Consider the following 22,524-nt stretch of genomic DNA (forward strand, 5'->3'; position numbering starts at 1 on the left):
TTGACCTCTTCATCATGTTCCTCAAACCATTCCTGAACAATGTGTGCAGTGTGGCAAGGCGCATTATTCTGCTGAAAGAGGCCACTGCCATCAGGGAACACCATTGCCGTGAAGGGGTGTACCTGGTCTGCAACGGTGTTTAGGTAGGTGGCACGTGTCAAATTGACGTCCACATTAATGGCCGGACCCAGGGCTTCCCAGCAGAACATTGCCCAGAGAATCACACTCCCTTCACCGGCTTGTTGTCTTCCCACAGTGCATCCTGGTGCCATCACTTCCCCATGTAAATGGCGCACATGTACACGGCCGTCCACGTGATAATGTGAAAGAAAACATGACTTAACGGACCAGGCAACCTCCTTCCACTGCTCCAAGGTCAAGTTTCGATGCTCGCGTGCCCTTCATAGGTGCTTTCGACGGTGGACAAGGGTCATCATGGACACTCTAAATGGTCTGCGGCTACGCAGCCCCATACACAGCAGGGTACGATGCACTGTATGTTGTGACACATTCCTCCTGTAACCATCATTACAAATTTCTGTGACATCTGCCACAGTAGACTTTCTGTCGGTTCAGACCAGATGGGTGTAGTGATAATCACACTGCCACCCAAATATGTGTGTTAGTGTCAGATGCCCCCCCTAGCACCAAGAGGGTCCTTGGAGTCTTGGTCGTGCCGCTGGTCAGATGATGAAGTTGTCACAGGTTCCTTTGCAGACTGGGCTGCAATGCTGAAGAAACTGTGAGGATTAGGCAAAGCCTGTAGATGTTGGGGTCCTCTGCAAACTAGAGTGCAGCTGAAGAAGAGGTACAAGTAAGGTTTTACTTGCAAGAGCTTAACAGTAGTCATGCTGTTGTCTCTTTCTTCATCAGGTGTCTCCATTTGGGAGATACTTTTATCCCTTTCTGATAAGGTGGGAACTGAAATCTGGTGCCTTTCCATTCCAGCAACGTGGTTGGCTGTTGTTATCAGAAGTAGCCACAGTATGGCCCACCCTGGTGTGGAACTCATTTGCATGACTGTACATGGTTAGATCAGTGTCCCTAAAGTTTTACCCATACTTTATTTCTTTTCCAAACATCTTTCAGAATGGTCTAGGCATTATTCTGAACTTATAGAGACCAAACATGATCTGAAATGGTGAGCTATCACCCATACATTCATTTATATATTAATAGGTCAATTCCTATGAATTATTGTGATACAATCAACTGCAATTAACATAAACAACTCTGTGAGTGAACATGGAGTGTATGTGCTGCAGTTTGTGTCCATTTCAAGAATTTCAAGCATATGCATTGATGAATTAGTCCTCTTTGAGGCTTTTCTTTGTTTCAGCCACTGCTGCCACATGGGCAGCTAATTAATGTGCTGCATCTGGAAGTCCTAAAGAAATATTTTTGGCCACCTCAGCTTAAACCTTGGGGTGAGAGTCAAGATGTGCCAATGGGATTTGGCAGGAACAAACCGCACATTGGACCAATGGGTAGTCTCCTCCAATGTGGGGGATTATCCGGGGCATTCCTTCCTGCCCCATAAAAGGTATCTGGCAGTTGTCCAAAGAGTTTATCTGATGGCTGCTTGGCATTTGTTTGTGTTGGTCCACCACGATCCAATCAAAATAGGGCAACTTTTCTTTCCCCTGACAAGTAGAGAGGGGCCCTGCCATAACCAAGGCTTTTGGAATGGCTTCTGGTCCGATGCTCATCACATGGGATAGCCTTTGTTGCCCTCACGCATTGATGAGCCTTGGGTGCTGAACACCCTGTCACCGGTTTGTGGTTTGTCCCTACTCGGACCACTGTCAGTAGGTACTCACCACTGCTGACTGGGAGCACCCCACAAGCCTTGCCATTTCAGAGATGCTCTGACCCAGTCGTCTGGCCATAACAATTTCACCCTTGTCAAAGTCGCTCAGGTCTTTACTCCTGCCAATTTCTCCTGCATTCAACACAATGACTGCAAGAACTGATTGTTTGCTTACCATCTAATCTACCCAGAACTTGACATGTGGCCTCAATGATATTCGCTTCACCTGTGAGTTGTCATAATGTTTTGGCTCATTCAACATTGCCGTATTTTATGCTACAGTCAGTGACTTGTAGTGTCTCGTAGTTATTTATTCAATTACATCATTCGCAATGCTTAATCCAGCTAACCAAATTACGTGGCCATTACGTAACTGCAACATAATTTGATGACCAAACTTTCATCGTGGCAACGTAACCAATTATGTTGTGACAACCGGAAAAATGAAATTCCTGGATTCGTAGCCGCAATGTAACTTTGGAACGGTGCCAGTCCATTATGACGACATTGTGGCAACGTCAAGGTTCAGTAGTTGTTTGTTGGTAATTTTTGCTTTTAATGATTATTCTATGGGCGGACATACAGTATTCTAACCAAGGGCGTAGACAGAAAATTACTTTTGGGTGGGCCTCAATAAAAATGGATGGGCCGAGTTTTTGCCCAAATTTTGTTTTTTACCAAATTTCCTTAACAACATTGAAGCAGAACATTCAAACAGTTCTATCACGCTTTCAGAAATCAGAATTTATGCATTTTGTAAACTATTTTAAACATATTTGAAGTCAAAGAATAATCTCAAATATTCTTTGTGGGCCTGGGTCTAATTTGAGTGGGCCCTAACTTAATTTATGTCCTCATTTGCTTAACATTAATTTAAAGGCTATTTAAACAGTTGTGCGTGTGAATAACAAATGCAGACTCAAAGTTAATGTACTTCAATTATTTTGACAGAGAACAGAGAGAGAAAAAAAAAAGCAACAATAAAAGAAATTGAGAACTATTGCCACAGAATTGCAATGAAATTACAAGGCTAAATGAATTCTGTGCTCATATTAAACTGTACTTAGACCAGCTTAACACCTAATGCCTAGAATTACATTTGTTAAAGCAATTTTAAGGATATATAAAAAATGGTTAATTAATTAACAATATAATCTTCAGAAGATCTACATATTTTTTTCAATAATTAAATTATAGCAAAAATGTAGCATGCTGTTATATTACAGTATGTATTGTGTATTTCCCATCCAGCACTATATTAAAAGATCATTGTTTATACGTATCATGTTAAATATGTTTTAACTTTGCGAAAAGCAACACATTCTGTCCTCAGATATTATCTTTTTCTATGTTGCGCATGGAGATGTTTTATACATTTTAAATAGCAAATTCTGCTCATCATAACACATTGCAAAGTTACTGTGGTTTCAATTTGTTGTTGTGCAAATACTGTATGTAGGCACTTGATTTATGCACATTTACCGGATGTCTCCCATCAGATCTAATTCAAATAACTGTTTGTTTTTTACTTGAATTTGACATGCAGGCTCTTATTTGTACAAATAATTAATCATCTGAGACTGTAAAGCAAACAGATACAAAAGCAAATGATGCATAAAATACTAATTAGTATGTAAACATTTTGTTTTATGACTCATTTAGTAACATTTCATGTCCACTCAGTCATCCAAATATTGTACAATTGTTGTACAAAACTGGAATGATAGCAATTATTAAACTGCTACAACACAAATATGTTATAGAAATGCAGTTTTATTTTACTATGTTTTTTTATTTTTTGGATCACATAGGAGAAATGTAAAAAAGTGGAATTGGAATAGGTCAAAGTGAGGCACATACAATGGAAGTGAATGGGGACAATGTTTGGAGGGTTTAAAAGCAGTAATGTGAAGCATATAATTTTTAATTATAATTTATAAAGCACTTACATTAATTCTTCTGTTAAAACTTGTGTATTACTTCATCTGTAAAACTGCTGAAATCGTCATTTTAGGGTTTGTCATCATCATGGCAACAAAGTTGTAAAATATTCTATAACTTTACACAGAAAAGGTTAGTAAGTGATTTTATCATACTAAAATAATGTTACCACACATATGGTTTACATCTTGTGGCTATACTTTTGAGCATTTTAATGTTTATAGATTGGCCCCCATTCACTTCCATTGTAAGTGCCTCCCTGGAACTCAAATTTGTGTTTTTTTTCTTTTTTTTTTTAAAGGGGCGAGATTAATTTTTGTGGTAATCAATATAATGCTGTCAATTAAGCTTAACCTGAAACCGGAATATTCACTTACACTTACCGGGTGAAACGCGATTTTCAGCGACATGTAATGTGATGCAATCAGCCAATAAGAACATATTTGATGTGTAATATACATTTATGTTCAGCAGGAGTTTTGGACCAATGAGGTTTCACTGTGGCTAATGGTTGGGCTCACAGTCTCTGAACATGGCTTCCTTGGTTAACCAGCTCAGTTTCATTCATTTGGCATAGACCTAGATATTTTCTTTCTTTCTTCTAACAAGCTTTCAGTTTCTCTAGCTATGGTAATACAGCAGCAAATCAGACTTCCCAAACTCGCTTGCAAGGAGGCTACCTGAAGATATTCCAGGCTTATGCCAAGTTATCCTTAAACTTATCCGGCTAACCAAGACACTTTTGAAAAACAGTTGCCTATAGAATCCAGCACTGTACAGATTGAAATACCGACTGAGCCCATACGAACAGCCGTTGTGCAGCAGTTAGCACACGTCCAAGACATAAAGCTGTCGCACAACTAATCTCTTCTATACCTGTCAATAAAGAAAGTATTTACAGCAAAAATGAAACAAGTCTAAGTGAAAAGGAGTAGAAAGTTGACAGATTGAGTCTTGCAAGTAAGAGAAGTAGAAAATTTATTGCAGTATTTGTTCCATCAGAGGCATGTGGGTCCCTTTATGCTGAGCAGGGCGACCTGTTATCGCAAAATCTCCTTCAACACAGCCCTCCTCACAGACACTGCATGCTATACACAATAAATTACAGCCACACGGTGCTATCGTACAAAATGGACAAACAGCTTAACAGAAAGAATTTTCATCAGCCAGTAAAGGAGCTAAGCTATAGAAAGCCGTTTGACTCTTAGAAATCCAAAAAAAAGAGAAAAAAGTAAAAACATCAACAAACTAATTCTTTCAACATTCAGTATATATTTAAATTTCTTTTATAGATATAAACAATATTTTTATGTTAAACTATGATACACTGGGAGTAGAAATCAAACAACCAGAAATCTGCTGCACAACAGCGAAGGAGCACCCATACAATGTTTCTCCAAACATTTTATTCCTGTGATACGATGATGCACCCTGGCGCGGCGTCTTTCTGCTGGAGGGCAAAATGTTACCATAAGACCCAGAGTGCATCAGAGAGAGAAAGAGTCTTTAGTGTAGAATAGCCGCTTGGGTTTGTGTGTGTGTTTGGCTGACGATGACCCAGGAGATATTTGGCTGATAGGCAAGATGGTATATGGAGAGAGATGGTGTTGGAGATGGGAGGTGTGTGTGTTTGTATGTATTATTAGCTGGAGTTCCTGTCCTTGGCAGCGTAGAGTGCACGTAGAGTCTGAGCAACTTTGTGGTTGAGCTTGTTGCCACTAGTGAGTGTAATTTTTTTATAGATTATATCAGTCTCTTTGATGGTGTCCACCCAAGGCACCAGCTTGCGTCCGTCACGGCGCTTTGCCTCAGCCCAGGGGCTGGAGTACGAGCCCGCCATCCAGTGGATGCTGTAACTGTCGCTGTTCCGCTGGATCACGCGTGCTATCTGCGGCCGGTCTTTGTATTTGGGGCAGTGGATGGCGATTATATCGAGTGCGCTGACAGACTCGCTCATGTTTGCCAACAGCAGGTCCCCTGAGTCTCCCGCGCGCCTTCCACGCCGAGATGCCTGTGAAGAAAGACAGAACGTGAGAACAAATTAATCTTAGTTTTAGATGACTTATTAAGCATAAAAATGCCACTAGATAGCAACAGGGTTTCCACGCTTTTCAAGGCACAATTTTCCAGGGCAATTCCAGGACATTTTTTGCGCCCAACAAGTGTAATATTTAAGCAAAAACACATGCGTCCATTTAAATTATGCTTTTATTTTGGCGTTTCTGTGTGTTTTTGATGGTAGTTTCTCACCTGCAGATAAGCAGTTCGCTACATGGCCTAGTGTGATCATTAATCCCCGTAAAGCTGTGATTTAAATAAATACATAGTCTGCATGTGCTGTGTCCATGTATTTATCTATTTGGTTAGTAGCGTTTAATAAGCTGGATAATGACTAAATTAAATTAGATAATTATAACTAAAACAAATTGGAATTACAAATAAATTTTGTTTTTAAAAAAATAAAAACAAAATTCAAAACTGTAATAACCCTGGTATCAGACTGCTACAAAAAGCACCAAAGCACTTCTAAGGAAGAACTAGTCGCTGGATTTGCCAAATTTTGTAAGGCAGACATGCACGATTCTGGATAAATTGAGAATCTCAATTTTTTTGCTTAAAATAAAGATCACAATTTTTTCACGATTATGTTATTTACAAAACGTGGACATAAGGGTACTAAACAAAGTAACTTGTAATGTACTAGAGGTTCTGACAAAATGTTCTCTACTTCAATCTGTGCAAAAATGCAATAAAGTTGTAAATCAAATGTATAAATTTAAAATATCCACAAGAGGGCGCAACGAATACATTACAAACTAAACAGCACCTTGTTGTTATTGCAAAATAAATAAATACAAAATAATAATTCTGTTAAAAAAGTGCATAAAAAATAAATTAAACGATTTAGCGCGTTTCTCACATGCCAAGTAAAAAGCAAAACAAGTGGAAAAAAGCTTTCTTAAGAGTTTTATGTCAACTTAGTTTTGGCAAATATGCAATAAAACACTTATTTTACTATAAAAAATAAATACAAATTATATATATATATATATATTAACTATTTAAATTAAAACAATGTGGCCTTCAGTATCTCTTGTAAAAATTGCTTCAAGCTTTTAAAGGAATTATTCAAGAGCCAGTAGAGTAAACAGTGCCTTAAGTTTTTCAGCAACACTCAACATTTAAAAAATTATAATATAAAAACATTAAAAAAGTAATTTAATGCAAATTCCCTTTTCAATATTGCTAATATAACGTTAACCCTGTCCCTGACAACCATGTCACTCATGTTTATCTTTACTATTGTTTGCTATGTTAGCTAGCTTTATTTTGTCAGTGCAGTCAGTAACAATGCAGATTGAAAGATAAACATCAGAGCATCTTTTTGCAGCTCAGCAGACAACAGTGCGGTGGTGGATTGTGTCTGTTGAGTGTTGATTTCACAGGTCCGTCTTTTACTCTCCGTGACAACAAACTTATAGCTAACTAGATAACCACATAGCTACTTTCATTGTTGTCAGCTGAGTGGAAGCGAATATGCAAACATTTATTCACCAAACTGTTTTGTTCAGGATTCACAGTTTGGTACCCCTTTCAACAGAACAATTCCAGTTGTTGCATTTATAAAAAGTAATACTTAAAAGTCTGGTTTTCCACCGCTGAAAGTTTCTCCTGAACTTGTATAGTAGAATACGGTGTAACACCGCTGCCGCTGTTTATCTCTTGTGTAAATGCTGGTGTAAATGCTTGTTGTTTTACAACCTGCCAATAATTGATTGGCAGTATTAAAATAGTCAGCATCTGACTGATACTAAACAGTACTGATGTTTATTTAGCTATTTATTTCATTTGTATTTATTCTTTATTTTAATTGTCAGCATTTGACTGATACTAAACAATACTGATGTTTATTTAGCCATTTATTTTATTTTTATTTATTCTTTATTTAAATGGTCAGCAATTGACTTGTACTAAACATATAGTACTGATGTTTATTAAGCTATTTATTGTATTTGTATTCTTTATTTTCTCAGTGTTCATTTCTAGAATTTGTTGACAATGTATAATAATAATGTCCAATATTCTTTGATAAAAATATTTGTTTAAGAAAGCAGCCTTCTGAGTACCTTTGCATAGTCATATCGGTGCAAAATCGGTGAAAAATCCACATAGAAAATGTCTGTTTTCATTCCAGCTCAAAATTAATGCGGTAATCAGTGAATTTTCTCTCTCTAAAATCGGTATCGGTCTCAAAAATCCCATATCGGTCGGGCTCTAATTAAAATAATGAATTGAGCAGAGATTCCATCACACTCCTTGCTAATCGTGGCTGCACCCAGCAGTTTGTAAACCACTATACTGGACAAACATCCTTGGCTGTTGCATTTTCAATTATTCAGCATCTCATGCAGGAGTGCTGTGTTTTGTAGATGCCATATAAAGTTTAAATCATCAAAATTTAAAAACGCACCTTGAAGTGAATTTCTCAATTAAATTTGAACTGCCTTACAAATGCATGCCACTGAAACATTAATATACATTGCAGAATCGTTGTCATTTAGAAATGAGATCCTCTGAATCAAGATCGCGATCTTTTAACGATTAATCGTGCAGCTCTAGTTCATGGTATTAAATCTTTGAAAGATATTGAGTTTTGCACAACTTAATCAGACCTGCATATTTTGATTTGTTTTCATTTATGTCTGAGAAAAAATCAGTATGCATACCTTCTGGATGGACAGAAATTCTTATAGGTCTATTCAGATACTGCTAAACATGCTAAACATGACGTACAAAAGCAAACTGGACTGACTGTTTTACATTTCTTTCTGTCTAAGTGTGTGGTTCTTAGCCAGAATAAGCTGCAAAGTGGACCTGACTATTTGTTGATAGTCAAACATCTGTTTTGAGTTGTCTCACCCCCGGTGTCCTCTCCTCTCCGTCGCTCTCCTCATCCTCTGAGTCGGCTGTGTGGTGGTTTCTGGGGCTTGCTGCTCCCCCCAGCAGTGCAGTGATGGCTTTATTCCTCACGTTTGCACTCGTCTCTCCCTCCTCATCCTCTTCATCAGGGTCCAGGTGCTCCATCAGCAACTTAAACTGAGAACCATACACAGAGTGCACAGCATGAATGATCTTTCGTCTGCTTGGCAGATAGCTAGAGACATACATTCAATCTGTAGTCTCACCAGATTTTTAAACAAACCCCTAAGTGGAGCAATAGTAGCAGTGATGCTTGCATAATGCCTGAAATGGAAAGCTGGCAGCTTGTTCTCACATCGAGGTACTGTTTGACGATCTTCCTCTTCAGCTCGTAAGTCACCCCATCGTGAACGTCATCGTTGTGAAGGAAGTCGATAGTCTGCCTTGGACTGAAGTGGACCGACATCTTTCTGTTCACGGCCTTATCGTATACCTTTGCTGACTCCGTGGGAGAGTATTTCTGAATTTTACTGCATTGAAAGAAAAAGCAGAATAAATTAATCTACAAAGAGAACAGCAACGAGAGATAAATTGAATATAATATTTAGCAAAATTTTTAATACTATATTGTTTTAAATGTGCTTTTTATTTGCCATTAAGACAGTGTAATTAGAATAATTTTGTGATCCTTCCTTGACTCATGTTTCATGAGACTGAGATACCTCTTTTTTTTAAATACTCGGAAGCAAAAAGAGTTGGCAAGTTTGACCCCATTTCCACCTGGTATTACGATGCATCTCGGGTGATCCGATCACATTTTGTTTACACCTGGTTGCTTAAAAGCGTCTTCTGTGACCACTTGAGTTCGGATTTGAAGGGGAGGGTCTCTGTTTCGTGATCACATACATCAGTCACTATGTCAGTGTGTTACACACACACACACACACACACACACACACACACAAATCAGCCACAACATTAAAACCACCTGCTTAATATTGTATAGGTCCCCTTGATTTTCACACACAACAGTCTCTAGAATTTACTCAGAATGGAACCAAAACAAATAACATCCAGTGAGCGGCAGTTCTGTGGATGGAAATGCCTTGTTGATGAGAGAGGTCAACAGAGAATGGCCAGACTGGTTCGAACTGACAAAGTTTATGGTAACTCAGATAACCACTCTGTACAACTGTGGTGAGAAGAATATAATCTGAGATGCGGGTTGGCACCGTTATGGTGGTACGAGGGGGAGCTAACCAATATTAGGCAGGTTGTTTTAATGTTGTGGCTGATTGGTGTATATATATAGCTCTGGAAAAAATTAAGAGACCACTGCAAAATTATCAGTTTCTCTGGATTTACTATTTATAGGTATGTGTTTGAGTAATAAATGAAATGTCCCTCATTTTGTTTTATTCTATAAACTGACAACATTTCTCCCAAATTGCACATTTATAAATATTTGCAAAAATATTTGCAGAAATACAATGTGAAAGACTGGTAGAGAGCATGCCAAGACACATGAAAGCTGTGATTGAAAAATAGGGTTATTCCACCAAATATTGATTTCTGAACTCTTCCTAAGTTAAAATATTAGTATTGTATTGTTTAAATATGAATATGAACTTGTTTTCTTTGCATTATTCAGGGTCTGAAAACACTGCATCTTTTTTGTTATTTTGACCAGTTGTCATTTTCTGCAAATAAATGCTCTAAATGACAATATTTTTATTTGGAATTTGGGAGAAATGTTGTCAGTACTTTATAGAATAAAACACAATTTTTCATTGTTCATTTTTACTCAAACACAGACCTATAAATAGCAAATCCAGAGAAACTGATAATTTTGCAGTGGTCTCCTAATTTTTTCCAGTGATGTGTGTGTGTATATATATATATATATATATATATATATATATATATATATATATATATATATACACACACACACACACACAGGCGGCCAAAAGTTTGGAATAATGTACAGATTTTACTGTTTCGGAAGGAAATTGGTACTTTAATTCATCAAAGTGGCATTCAACTGATCACAAAGTATAGTCAGGACATTACTGATGTAAAAAATAGCACCATCACTATTTAAAAAAATCATTTTTGATCAAATCTAGACAGCAGCCATCACTCCAACACCTTATCCTTGAGTAATCACGCTAAATTGCTAATTTGGTACTAGAAAATCACTTGCCATTATATCAAACACAGTTGAAAGCTATTTGATTCATTAAATGAAGCTTAACATTGTCTTTGTGTTTGTTTATGAGTTGCCACAGTATGCAATAGACTGGCATGTCTTAAGGTCAATATTTGGTCAAAAATGGTGAAAAACAAACAGCTTTCTCTAGAAACTCATCAATCAATCATTGTTTTGAGGAATGAAGGCTATACAATGCTTGAAATGGCCAGAAAACTGAAGATTTCATATAAAGGTGTACACTACAGTCTTCAAAGACAAAGAACAACTGGCTCTAACAAGGACAGAAAGAGATGTGGAAGGCCAGATGTACAACTAATCAAGAGGATAAGTACATCAGAGTCTCTAGTTTGAGAAATAGACGCCTCACATGTCCTCAGCTGACAGCTTCATTGAATTCTACCCGCTCAACACCAGTTTCATGTACAACAGTAAAGAGAAGACTCAGGGGTGCAGGCCTTATGGGAAGAATTGCAAAGAAAAAGCCACTTTTGAAACAGAAAAACTAAAAGAAAAGGTTAGAGTGGGCAAAGAAACACAGACATTGGACAACAGAAAATTGGAAAATGGACTGTAAGGTGCGTGAGAAGTGCCCGACAAGACAGACACATCTATGTAGGGTGACCATACGTCCTCCTTTTCCCAGACATGTCCTCTTTTTCGGACCCTAAAAAAGTGTCCGGCTGGGATTTCTAAATTTGCGAAAATGTTTGGCTTTAGTTGCATTATGATGTGCATCTGGTCTAATACTTCATTGTGTGCATGCGCATATTTGCATTGCTTTAACCCCTCTTTGTAAGTCCCGCCTTCTCGCACACCAATTGGTCGATTATAAAAGTCTTGCAGCAACTATTGGCCAAATTCCTGCCTGTCAATCTCTCCACGATTGCGCGATGTGCTGCTGTGTTCGGCATCAAACAGTTGCTTGACAGTAGCAGCCAATGACAGCTGAGTGGAAACAATGCCCAAATGAAAGCGCAAATTTACGGAAGATTTGCACAAATCATTCCCATGCTTTCGTCCAGGTCGAGATCCGTGGGAAACAGAATGTATGACGTAAATCTGGCACTTATGTGTCATTTGCTAATATGGGTGCAAGTGATTCTGAGACCGTCAATCCACGCATCTTATCACGTGGCTCGTTGTGCATGACACCGCGAAGACTCACAGCATGTGGAGACTCATGCTACCCTCCGCGAACTTACCACGCGCCCCACCCTCCCTAGCAACCAGGCCAATTTGGTTGCTTAGGAGACCTGGCTGGAGTCACTCACGACTCACGACTCCAGGGGTGGTAGAAAACTAGATTTTTAAAGACTTCTCGTTTTTTTAACAGCAACCATTTCAATCATATATAGGGTTGTGGATTTTCATGAGGGAGATGCGTGTGTTTTACCTGTCAGAGAAACCGTAGAGGTTCTTGAGGTGTTGTTTGAGCACCAGCAGTAACAGTATGCCCTGTGATGCTCGAGCAAAGTCCAGGAGAGATGATGTGTCATCAGGGAGACGCTCCATGACAGCATCGGCATCATCAAGGTCAGAATCAGAATCTGAAACAGTCACCCCGGCTTCCTCCACAGGTTTAGGCTTCCTCACCCGCTGCCCCTCCTCATCCTCCTCATAATCCACATCCTCTTCATCTCCGCTGTTTCTTTCTCTCTCCTCTTGACATCCTCTCTCCTTCTCCGAACCGTTCTGTTGCCTCTGTCGCCCCCGTCTCCTCTTCTTGCTCTTTCTGCCTGGAATCCTAATGAGAGACTGAGCAGAATGCAAAATGGGTCATTCAAAAATAGTTATGGTAATAATAATCACAACCATGAGGCCATTAACACATGACTGTGCAAGTTTGCAGTATATATCGAGTGTTACAGATGTGACATTTGCAGTCAAAACGTGAACTTTTACTTCTGAGAGAAAATACTCATTAACAGCATCAGGCTGGATTACACTACACAACTTTTAAAACACAAATTCAGATTGTCACATGATATGTTTACTATGTACATATACGATTATCTGTTAAATGTCAACTTCTGACTAGCGTGAACTAGCTTTTTTCTTTTTGTTGTATTTGTCAGCTGAGACTTTAGAGCCAACATTGGGAACCTTCAGAAGGATATGCAGAGCAGAAGGTGCTACACAAAGCAACAAACAGCACAAGCAGAAAGTGTTTGTGTATTTACCTCTTTAAACGTTTGTAGCAGATTGCTGCCTGACACAGACAGTGTGATATCTATATGATGCATGATGAACAGCGGCTCCTCCTGAGTTTGATAGGGGAAGTATGCCAGATTATCAGCAATGAACAACAGCATGTTCACCTCCATCTTCTGCTCAAAGAGAGAGAAAAATTAATTGAGAGAAAGGAAGATAAAAAGGTTAGTCAAATGTCACTGTCTTCACACCACAACAAAGAGACAAAGGGAGACAGACAGACAGGGAGAGAGAGAAACAAGCAGACAAAGAGTGCTAACCGAGCTGTCGTCGAAGAGATTGAGCAGCGAGATGAGGAACGCTCTTCGGTGTTGCCTGTTTGCACGGACCATGCTGTAGAGGTGGGAACATTGAGCAGAATTGGACTCATCTTGACGGAACCCACGGATCACAGATCCGGCTGAGCCCAAGACAGCCTGCTGCACTTGGTATGACATCTTCATACCTGCTACTGCCTTCATCTGTTGAGAATAATAGAACTCTAATCCATGCTTTATCGTCATCTATAATACACTGGAAAAATTACTTAATGGTGCTGTTTTAGCAATTTCAGCCATTCTACTTCCACGAGAATGAGCTGCTGGATTAGCCACGCCTCCTCTTTCCAAAGCCCCCAAATCCAAAGATACCAAAACGAGCTTTATTGAGCAGAAACAGTTGTTCAAAACAACAGCTGCAAAATAGCACCCTCAACTGACAACTGTTATGAACAACATGGCATACAAATGCATTATGCCTCAATAATTCCCTGCAACTACAATACTACGAAAACATGCAAAATGACTGACAGGCAGAAAGCAAGGTGAGAAATCTCAGGACACTTATTTCATTAATATCTTTCAGGGAGTAGGAACATACTTTTCAATGAAAAAATTGCTTACAGCACCTTTAAGATTATCATCTTTCATAAAAATTAAGAATCCTTGACAATTTGCTGTTTACTATTTGTATTTGACGTAAATTCTTGGCTATTCATTATTGCAACATACACATATTTTTAATGCAAGAGAATGGTGGACAGAACTTTGGTCCAAAAAGCACATAAAGGCAGCATAAAAGTAATCCATAAGATTCCAGTGGTTAAATCCATATCTTCAGAAGCGATATGATAGGTGTGGGTGAGAAACAGATCAATAGTTAAGTCCTTTTTTACTATAAATTCTACTCCCTGCCCAGTAGGTGGCGATATGCACATAGAATGCTAACCAACAAAAAAACAAAAGAATGTGAAAGTTAAAGTGGAGATTTATAGTAAAAAAAAGAAAAGGACTTAAATATTGATCGGTTTCTCACCCACACCTATCATATCACTTCTGAAGACATGGATTTAACCACTGGAGTCATATGGATTACTTTTATGCTGCCTTTATGTGCTTTTTGGATCTTCAAAGTTCTGGCCACCATTCACTTGCACAGTATGGACCTACAAGGCTGAGATAGTTTTCTAAAAATCTTTGTGTTTAGCTGAAGAAAGTATACTCATCAGGGATGGCATGAGGGTGAGTAAATGAGAGAATTTTATTTTTGGGTGAACTATTCCTTTAAATCACTTTAGTGGAAAAATAAATGCAATGAACATTTATAAGGTGCACTCCAGTGTTTTTTTTTTTTTTTAAGCTAATTGCTAAACCTTAATCAGAAAGAAATAGTAGCAATAACATTTTTGATGTATTTATTTTTTTAAATGATGTTCACTCACATTATATGAAGACTATCTAAATCAGTCTAACGGTGTGTCCCCAATGGAGCATAAGAAATAAGCTCTAAGCCACTCATAACACTAGAGAGCTGCCGCTTAAGGGCATGTTTGTAATATGTAAAGCGAGTGTCTATTGTCTACCATTGCTTTCAGTACAAAAGCAATAATATCATCTTATATTTGCGCGAGTACAGTTAAACAGATGCCAGTTTAATTTCTGAATGGCTAAAGGATAGAAGCAGTGTTGATTACACTTTTGCTTACCCAGTCACATCATTGCCACAATATATGCATGCAATCTTCATGTGAAGTCTGTTTGAAATCTGAACTGAAAATAAAGATTTAAGCACTGAATCAATCAGAAACTCCAACATTATCATCAGATTATGAAGTGGTTATGACCAAAGTCACTGATTTCATCTCAAAGTGATTGGCTGGCACCCAGTGTTTTCCACACTTAATTTGCATAAAGTTGTTTGACGCTTTTTTACGCTTTAAACGCTATGCTGTCAATCTCACAATCCGCCTTGTGAGTGTGTCACTAGGCTCTTAAGGTGCGGTCACACATACCTTTGCACGGCGAAATTCCGCGGGCGAAGATGATGTGGGCGAATGCCGAGCACGTGTGAAATCAGCAGAAAAATAATCTTTTTAATGCTGCACTTTATATATAGCTGTTTACGAAGCACCGCACACTCAGAGGTCACTGCCAAACCAAGGAGTGTCCTACTGGTCAACGCGGTGAAAGTTCGCCGCAAAGTTCACCAAACTTGAACTCCACGTGAAATCCGCAAGAGGAAGTTCTTCGCCACGGGTAGTCCATCGCGCAAAATTCATGATCGCGCGGATTCCCATTGAGATGACTATATTTTGCCCGCGGAATTTTGCCGTGCAAAGGTATGTGTGACCGCACCTTTATAGGAATTAATTAAAAATGCCCGCTCAGCTCCGCTCACCACATACCACTGGACGTGCACAGTTAAGAGAGAGAAAGCTGCTTTATTTTAAATATGGTGCTGGGCGCACATTTATGAGTGCCGCCTGTTGATATCATATACTTGCTTTATCTCAATAATCCCTTGACTGGACACGTTTACTGGTGAAATGTATTACTCATTGCTCACTGTAAACAGTGCATTTTTACCATGGCATCGGTAACTGAGAACTGTTTTCGCATGATGCTGCATCTATGCTACTAGGTGACAGCGAACATAGTAATATTTCAGTTTGAGTGCACCTTAAAGATTATTTTTTAAATGTAAATCTTTGAATACACGAAACTGGAACAATCAGGTCAACTAAAATCCATGTTAAGATAAATAATAAAAAAATATTGGTATTGTTGCTCTTTCTTATGAATGTTTCAGTATATAATGTGGCTTCCCATGGTGCATTCTTACACTTACTGCCGCAATGTTTGTGACTAATAGTAATAGACTGGAATTATCTGATATTTTATGACACATAAAGGAAGGTGTGTGGAATGATGCTCACATGGATAAATCCAGTGTACTTCTTATCAATCTCCACCAGCTGCTGGTCTGCTTTGTTCCTCATGGTAGGCTCTGGGTCCGTCCCCATGGCAATCAGATATGGCACACACTGTGATTGGAAGGAGAAAGGAGAAAAACCCTATTAGTGTGTTTAAGTTCTTTGTCCAAGGATGTGACACTGACGACGAGGTCTACGCAGAAATCTGCACACTTTATTTCACATTTTCTGTGCTGATTGTGGGGAAAACTCAAAACTGTGAAATGGATTTAAATCTCTTAAAATGTGGTAGACAGAGCTAAGTGTACTGCATTTATCTTTGTTGATCAAATGATCAAATTAGCCAAATATATTTGATTAGAAGGGAGATTTACATATTTAGCCGACACTTTTATGCAAAATGACTTATCCGTAGTGCGTTTTTTAAATCAGTATGTGTGTTCTCTGGGAAGCAAACGCGTGACATTGGTGTTGCTCAAAATATTTAAATTGGATCTGAAATTTAAATGAAATGTAATCAAATCTTCCTCATGTAATTTTAGTAAGGAAAAATAAACAAATGAACTTGCAGGGGATGTGTAGAAATTTGTGAATGATAGAAATGTGACACTTTCCCATGGTCGCAGATTCTGTGTGGAACACAATGATATCACTGCCAAGTTGAAAACGTCCCTGTAGTTGTGTGTACCTGTACGGGGTGTATGAGCCCCTGGCTTAGGGTCAGCGCGATGACATTGAGGGCAAAGTGTCGCACACTGGACTGAGTGTGGAAGAAACACTCCAGCACCTGCTTCAAATAGAGCTGCATGATGGAACTGCTCATACCAGAGGAGATGTCACCCATCTCCTTCAGATCCTCCTGCTTTGACATTTTCTGCCCTGAAGACACAAAAACACAACCAGGGCCAGATTGAGCAAGGAGACAATGTTAATTTCCCCATTGAGGAGAGACAATTATATAAACTTTGCCAAATGAGCACATTAAATAGCTCATTATTTGAATTTTTAGTTTTACAAATTGACACAAAAACACATTATTATGAAAACAAGATTTTCACAGAACAGATTGCTGATAACCTTTCCTTGTTACATAAAAAAACCTACATTATTATACACTGTATATTACATTTTTTGCCTGTTTATTTACAAATTGTGTAATAAAATTTTGTAAACAAATTAAAGTCATAGTTATGTATTAGAGTTATATTTATAAAGGACACAATGATATAATTGAAAATTAAAACTGATCTGTAAATGACAAAATGTCTTAAATTCTACACAAATGTTCTGCCATAATCAGCTGCTTGAATAGTGAATCCAGCCAAATGAAGCATGGTGTAACCACTCACACTCTCTGTCCGCCTCCTGCATACGCGTATCCTCCTCCTGCAGGTACATCTGCAGGTTCTTCAGCACCTGGATCTTAAGCGTGATGGAGCACCTCTTATCAGAAAGCAGGCCGTTATACAGAGATTTCACCTCTGGAACAAACATCTGACTCGGGTGCATGATGAACAGGAACCCTGCAGGACATGCAAGATAGAAAGTTTCGAGATTATAACTAGAGGTTATAATTGAAGATTGTTGGTGATCGCAAATACCAGAGTCATTAGCATGAGACTTGGAGTTATTTAAAAAGATTATATGGAAGCTCATCTGACAAAAAAAAGCACTACTCAGTATTTTATTTGAAATATTTCAAATAATACGCTTCTTACCCAGTCCTATGATGGCTTTGCACCTGACTTCCTCATCCTCATGATTGGTAAAATGCAGCAATAGTTCCAGAACCTTCTCCTTTATCACAACCTGCCAATAACAGTGTGAATTCACGTTTAATAAATAGGAAACAATTTATTAATAATAAAGGGAATTATAAAATAAAAGGTAGTTAAAAATTAAAAAAGTGTTTATAATTATGTTATAATTAAAAAAATCAAACTCATTTTACATGTGTTAGGAAAGATAGAGATACCTTAGTGGTGCCCTTGAACTGCTCAAAATCAAAGTCAAAGTGCCTGCAGAGAGCTCCCACGGTGAAAAGAGATCTGAGCAGTGCTGCTTTAGTGGCAGCCAGTGCCATGCTGTTCGTGCCCTCCTGATGCTGGACCTTCAGCTTAGTCAAAGCCCCATAATAACGGTTAAAACAGGCCCATACAAACTTATAATTACGGGTCACTTTATTCACTATCGCACCCAAACAACTAACACAGTACTGGACAACCTGTAATAAATGAGAGAGAGAGAGAGAGAGACTGAATGATGAAACTAAATACTGCTTTTGTAGCTGAGCACCCTGTGATTCTTTAAAGGTGCACTCAAGTAATTTTTTCCTGATATTAAAAAGTTTTACTTCTAAAGAAATTAATTGTAATTTTGAAATATATGTATAAAATCATGAGCACTCACATGAGATACTTCAGTCATATCAGTAACCTTATAAAAGCTGTTTTAATCTAAATGGAGAGGGTCCCCTCATGGGCGCTGCCATGTTAGGATCACATGACCAGCCGAATACTACTCGCTTAATCTCAGTAACCATCCTGTTATTGGATTCTTCCACTCATGGATTAAATTAATCGTGGCTGACTCTGAATAGTGAATTTCAATAATTACATTGGTAACTGCAAACTATTCCGTTTGAATAATGCTGCATCCACACCGCTAGGTGTCAGTGTAAGTCTCAGATGTCATGTTCCAAAAATTACTGAGTGCACCTTTAATGTTTTGTAAACATATATTGAAATTAGTTAATGTGACTGGATTGTAAAATATAATATATGTTTTGTAACTTCTGATTCGAGAATATGTTCAAAACATTCTTATTGATTGAACATACATAATTTTTTTTTTTTTAAAGTTGTACTGAATAACTGAATCAGACATCATTGGTCACACTGTATGTTTATTGGTATGATTGTGTGCCACCAACGAGGACAACACAATAGAAAGTAATTTACAGTACACTGTTGACACCTACTATTTTAAAAATACTGTATGTGAAGCATCACGTATTATGCAATGAAACATTTCAAACTGTAGTACGCTACACTGTTGTCACATGATATTGCATTTGCCAAGGTCATATGACCTCATTATGTACATATTTTATAAGGTCGATAGAATGGAGGTGGCGTTTGTAGTGGTTACAGCTCAGGACTGGTAATCAGAGGTTGCTAGTTCGATCCCCACCACATGAATGTTCAAGAATGTATGCGTGTGTGTGAATGTTCAATAATGCATTTGTGTGTGTGTGTCACTTACAGTCATGCCATATTTTAAGATGAGCTTCATCAGGTCTTCTTCAATGGTGGTCAGGAAGTTCTCGCTCGGGTGATCCATCAGAGGAACTACCAGTTCCAGGATCTTAGCGACATTACAAATCACCATGAAGTCACTCTGAGACTGTAAACAAAACAAAAAACACAACCATCATTTACCACATCTGTCACACAAAAACACAGGGAAAAAACATACATTTACTGACACGTGTACCTTGGCATGCTACCATTTTGAACAATGCATGACCACTAGATGGCAGAATGATTTTAAACATTGAACCGTTAGAAAGTGAAGTTTATAATAAAGTAAAAGGTGACTGAGGTTCCTTTTTTTGTTTCACAGAAGTCAAACGCAATGACAGAATTTTCATTTTTGATAGAACTATTCCTTTAACAGTTGTCGTTTGCAGAGAGGAAGTATATGCTTACACTGCACTTGGTGGTGAGGTAGGGCTGCATAGTCATAGCATGCTTTACCATCAGCTGCGCTCTGATTTTACTGAACAGATAGAGTGTAGTGATGCACGCAACCAACCGTGTGGAGTTCACACTCTTATGCTCTGCACACAGACAGCATCACAACAACATATTAACATCTTTACTAACATGATCATTATTCAATCAGTAAGAACAAATTCAAGATTAGCACCGGAAGGGTGTAGTGTTGTCTGATTCACAAACAAAACATTCTTTTGAGTATGTCCTTTTTAAATAAACCGATTCACAAAGCAAACAATGAGAATATAAAGGGTGACAGCATTACAATTTTACATTGATTTACATTAACATGCATTAAATTGACATCTAATTGAGTGTGTTTTTGCATGCATACCTGCAAGTGCCTCCTCATATTTGAGGATGTACTCCACAAGATTGTCAACTAACTGCACACAGGCTTTCCTGGTTGGCTTATAGGACGAGTCCTCCTCTGACTTCAACAGCTACAGAAACACAGTGTACATTGAAGCGTTACAGACTTCCAAACTGAGGCAGATAAATGGAAACCGACTTCACCCCAAAATACTTACGTTCTGCAGGAGCTGCTCGAACCAGTCATAGCCAGTGTCTCTACAGGCAGCGACCTGCAACAGAAGAAATAATCAGTCAACTTACTGAGGATGGTCCATTTCAAAATAAGGCTGTTTACACACTAGAGCTTTTGGTGGGAAATCTGATGTCAAACTTTGATACCATTAACTGGTGTTTTCTGAACATTTGAAGGCATTGCAGGGATATTAATCAAATAAATCGCTGATTTGGTGATGCACTGCAAGGCTTGAGATAGACAGAGGTGAGTATTTTCGGGTGTACACCAAGGAAAATGGGTGTCTGGGATTCAGTTAACATGGGCTTTAGTATGGTCTTCAATCGGTATGAATACTGTACATGTTAGATGTAAACAGATGTTGCTTGTAAGCCGGGTTTTCGCTTATAACTTCAAACTTAAACTATCACACACCATTACTTAGAGGTGGGGGTTAAAATGAGTCTACACACACACACACACACACACACACACACACACACACACACACACACACACACACACAATATAATCGAATGCATAGATCATTAGATAATCTGGATAAAGCACAATGTGCACACAGCACATAATGTGCTATCTGGCTAAAAAACTGGATCAGATGACTTCTTTGGAAATTATGTAGTATGTTGTCCAGCATCATGGAATGCTAAACCAATCGTATTAAGATTCAGATCGTTGCAATCAGAGGTGGAACTCATCCAAATATGGGCAGAGAGGATCGTTCACTTTAATTACATATGGTTACCAGGAGATGGCGGCAAGTATGACAGAGACTCAATAATGGCTTAAACAACACAGAACGGAACTGAATGAGATCTCGTTACTCCTGATTGCATGCTTTAAAGTGAGAGCATACCTTTAGTCATTTTTGTATTTGCAAGTGTAATTAGCTCATATGCACAATTATTATGTTTTATTTTATATGGATAGGCTTTTGGACACTAGGATAAATTGCTTTTGTAATGCTATAACGTTTGATTGCTTTGTCGTATCAACACTAGTGCTGGGCGATTAATCAAATTTTATTTTCAATTACAATTTTGGTTTCCAACGATTATGAAAACTACATAACAGAGATAAAATGATTACTGTGGCGCATTCCGTTTCGCAATGAAACACCCCGGCGTTATATCTTTAAAGCATCCTTTATTAAAATTCAAACAATAAGGAAGCGGGTTATGAAAATAAACTCCGAAACTGGCATTTCAAACTGGCTGTGTGGTCCGCGCCGTGACTATGAGTTGCGTGAAGTGACAGGGGAAGGGACTGAATCTTCTTCCAGCTGATGCACATTCTGGCGTGGGGACGCTCGTTCCTCGCGCACATTGGCTGCAGCCAGAATATAACATGATGGCTTGCAACGTAGTGAATAATAATATCTGTGTCACATTCACTGTGTGTATCTTATCATGAAAATCAGGGATACGCAACTCTATTAAGAAGAGACAGTTTGTTTTTTGTGAGTTAAAGATGGATCCAAGTAAACAAAGGTGAGAAAGTTTAGTCAGCCCATTATACACTGGAACAAAATATGTTTTTGATTAGTCTTTTTTGGCTTGTTTTCCAAAATAATATCCAAAACTCCCTTAAAATAACGTACATTTACTTTAGGAGCTATACTGCAGAAGAAAACATTGTTATCTGAGAATGTTGAATACAATATTTAATCAGGGCTTGACATTAACGCTTGTCTGGGACAAGTGAAAGAGAATTTTACTTGCCTAACTGCTACCGTCTAGTAGTGTGTCATTAGAATAATCAAACATCCAGAACAAGAAAATGAGAAAACCACTCACTACTCTTGACTGGATAACTTTAGTAGCTTTAGAAAGTATTAATGTTTTATAATCATACAGTAAAGACCAGTAGTAGTTTTATGTTGCATTTCAGTCTGAATGTTTATCTGAATAC

At 38.3% G+C, this 22,524-nt stretch overlaps 1 protein-coding gene across 3 annotated transcripts in view; it reads right to left on the bottom strand.

Moving 5' to 3' along the window:
* Window positions 1-4,712: 4,712 nt before the first annotated feature.
* Window positions 4,713-22,524, bottom strand: part of LOC127420122 (nipped-B-like protein A) — a 64,455-nt gene continuing 46,643 nt past the window's right edge. For all 3 annotated transcript variants that reach the window (XM_051662151.1, XM_051662133.1, XM_051662142.1), the window contains 15 exons: window positions 20,597-20,650; window positions 20,401-20,509; window positions 19,998-20,128; window positions 19,552-19,692; window positions 18,263-18,511; window positions 18,006-18,096; window positions 17,637-17,810; window positions 16,976-17,166; window positions 16,291-16,398; window positions 13,358-13,558; window positions 13,067-13,213; window positions 12,280-12,641; window positions 9,027-9,201; window positions 8,672-8,848; window positions 4,713-5,762 (listed from right to left, as the gene is read on the bottom strand). In XM_051662151.1, the coding sequence (XP_051518111.1) occupies window positions 5,394-5,762; window positions 8,672-8,848; window positions 9,027-9,201; window positions 12,280-12,641; window positions 13,067-13,213; window positions 13,358-13,558; window positions 16,291-16,398; window positions 16,976-17,166; window positions 17,637-17,810; window positions 18,006-18,096; window positions 18,263-18,511; window positions 19,552-19,692; window positions 19,998-20,128; window positions 20,401-20,509; window positions 20,597-20,650 (2,679 nt within the window). In that variant the 3' untranslated portion in view covers window positions 4,713-5,393. The remainder of the gene's footprint in view (window positions 5,763-8,671; window positions 8,849-9,026; window positions 9,202-12,279; window positions 12,642-13,066; window positions 13,214-13,357; window positions 13,559-16,290; window positions 16,399-16,975; window positions 17,167-17,636; window positions 17,811-18,005; window positions 18,097-18,262; window positions 18,512-19,551; window positions 19,693-19,997; window positions 20,129-20,400; window positions 20,510-20,596; window positions 20,651-22,524) is intronic.

The sequence above is a fragment of the Myxocyprinus asiaticus genome, chromosome 3 (genome assembly GCF_019703515.2).
Source record: "Myxocyprinus asiaticus isolate MX2 ecotype Aquarium Trade chromosome 3, UBuf_Myxa_2, whole genome shotgun sequence".
NCBI lineage: Eukaryota > Metazoa > Chordata > Actinopteri > Cypriniformes > Catostomidae > Myxocyprinus > Myxocyprinus asiaticus.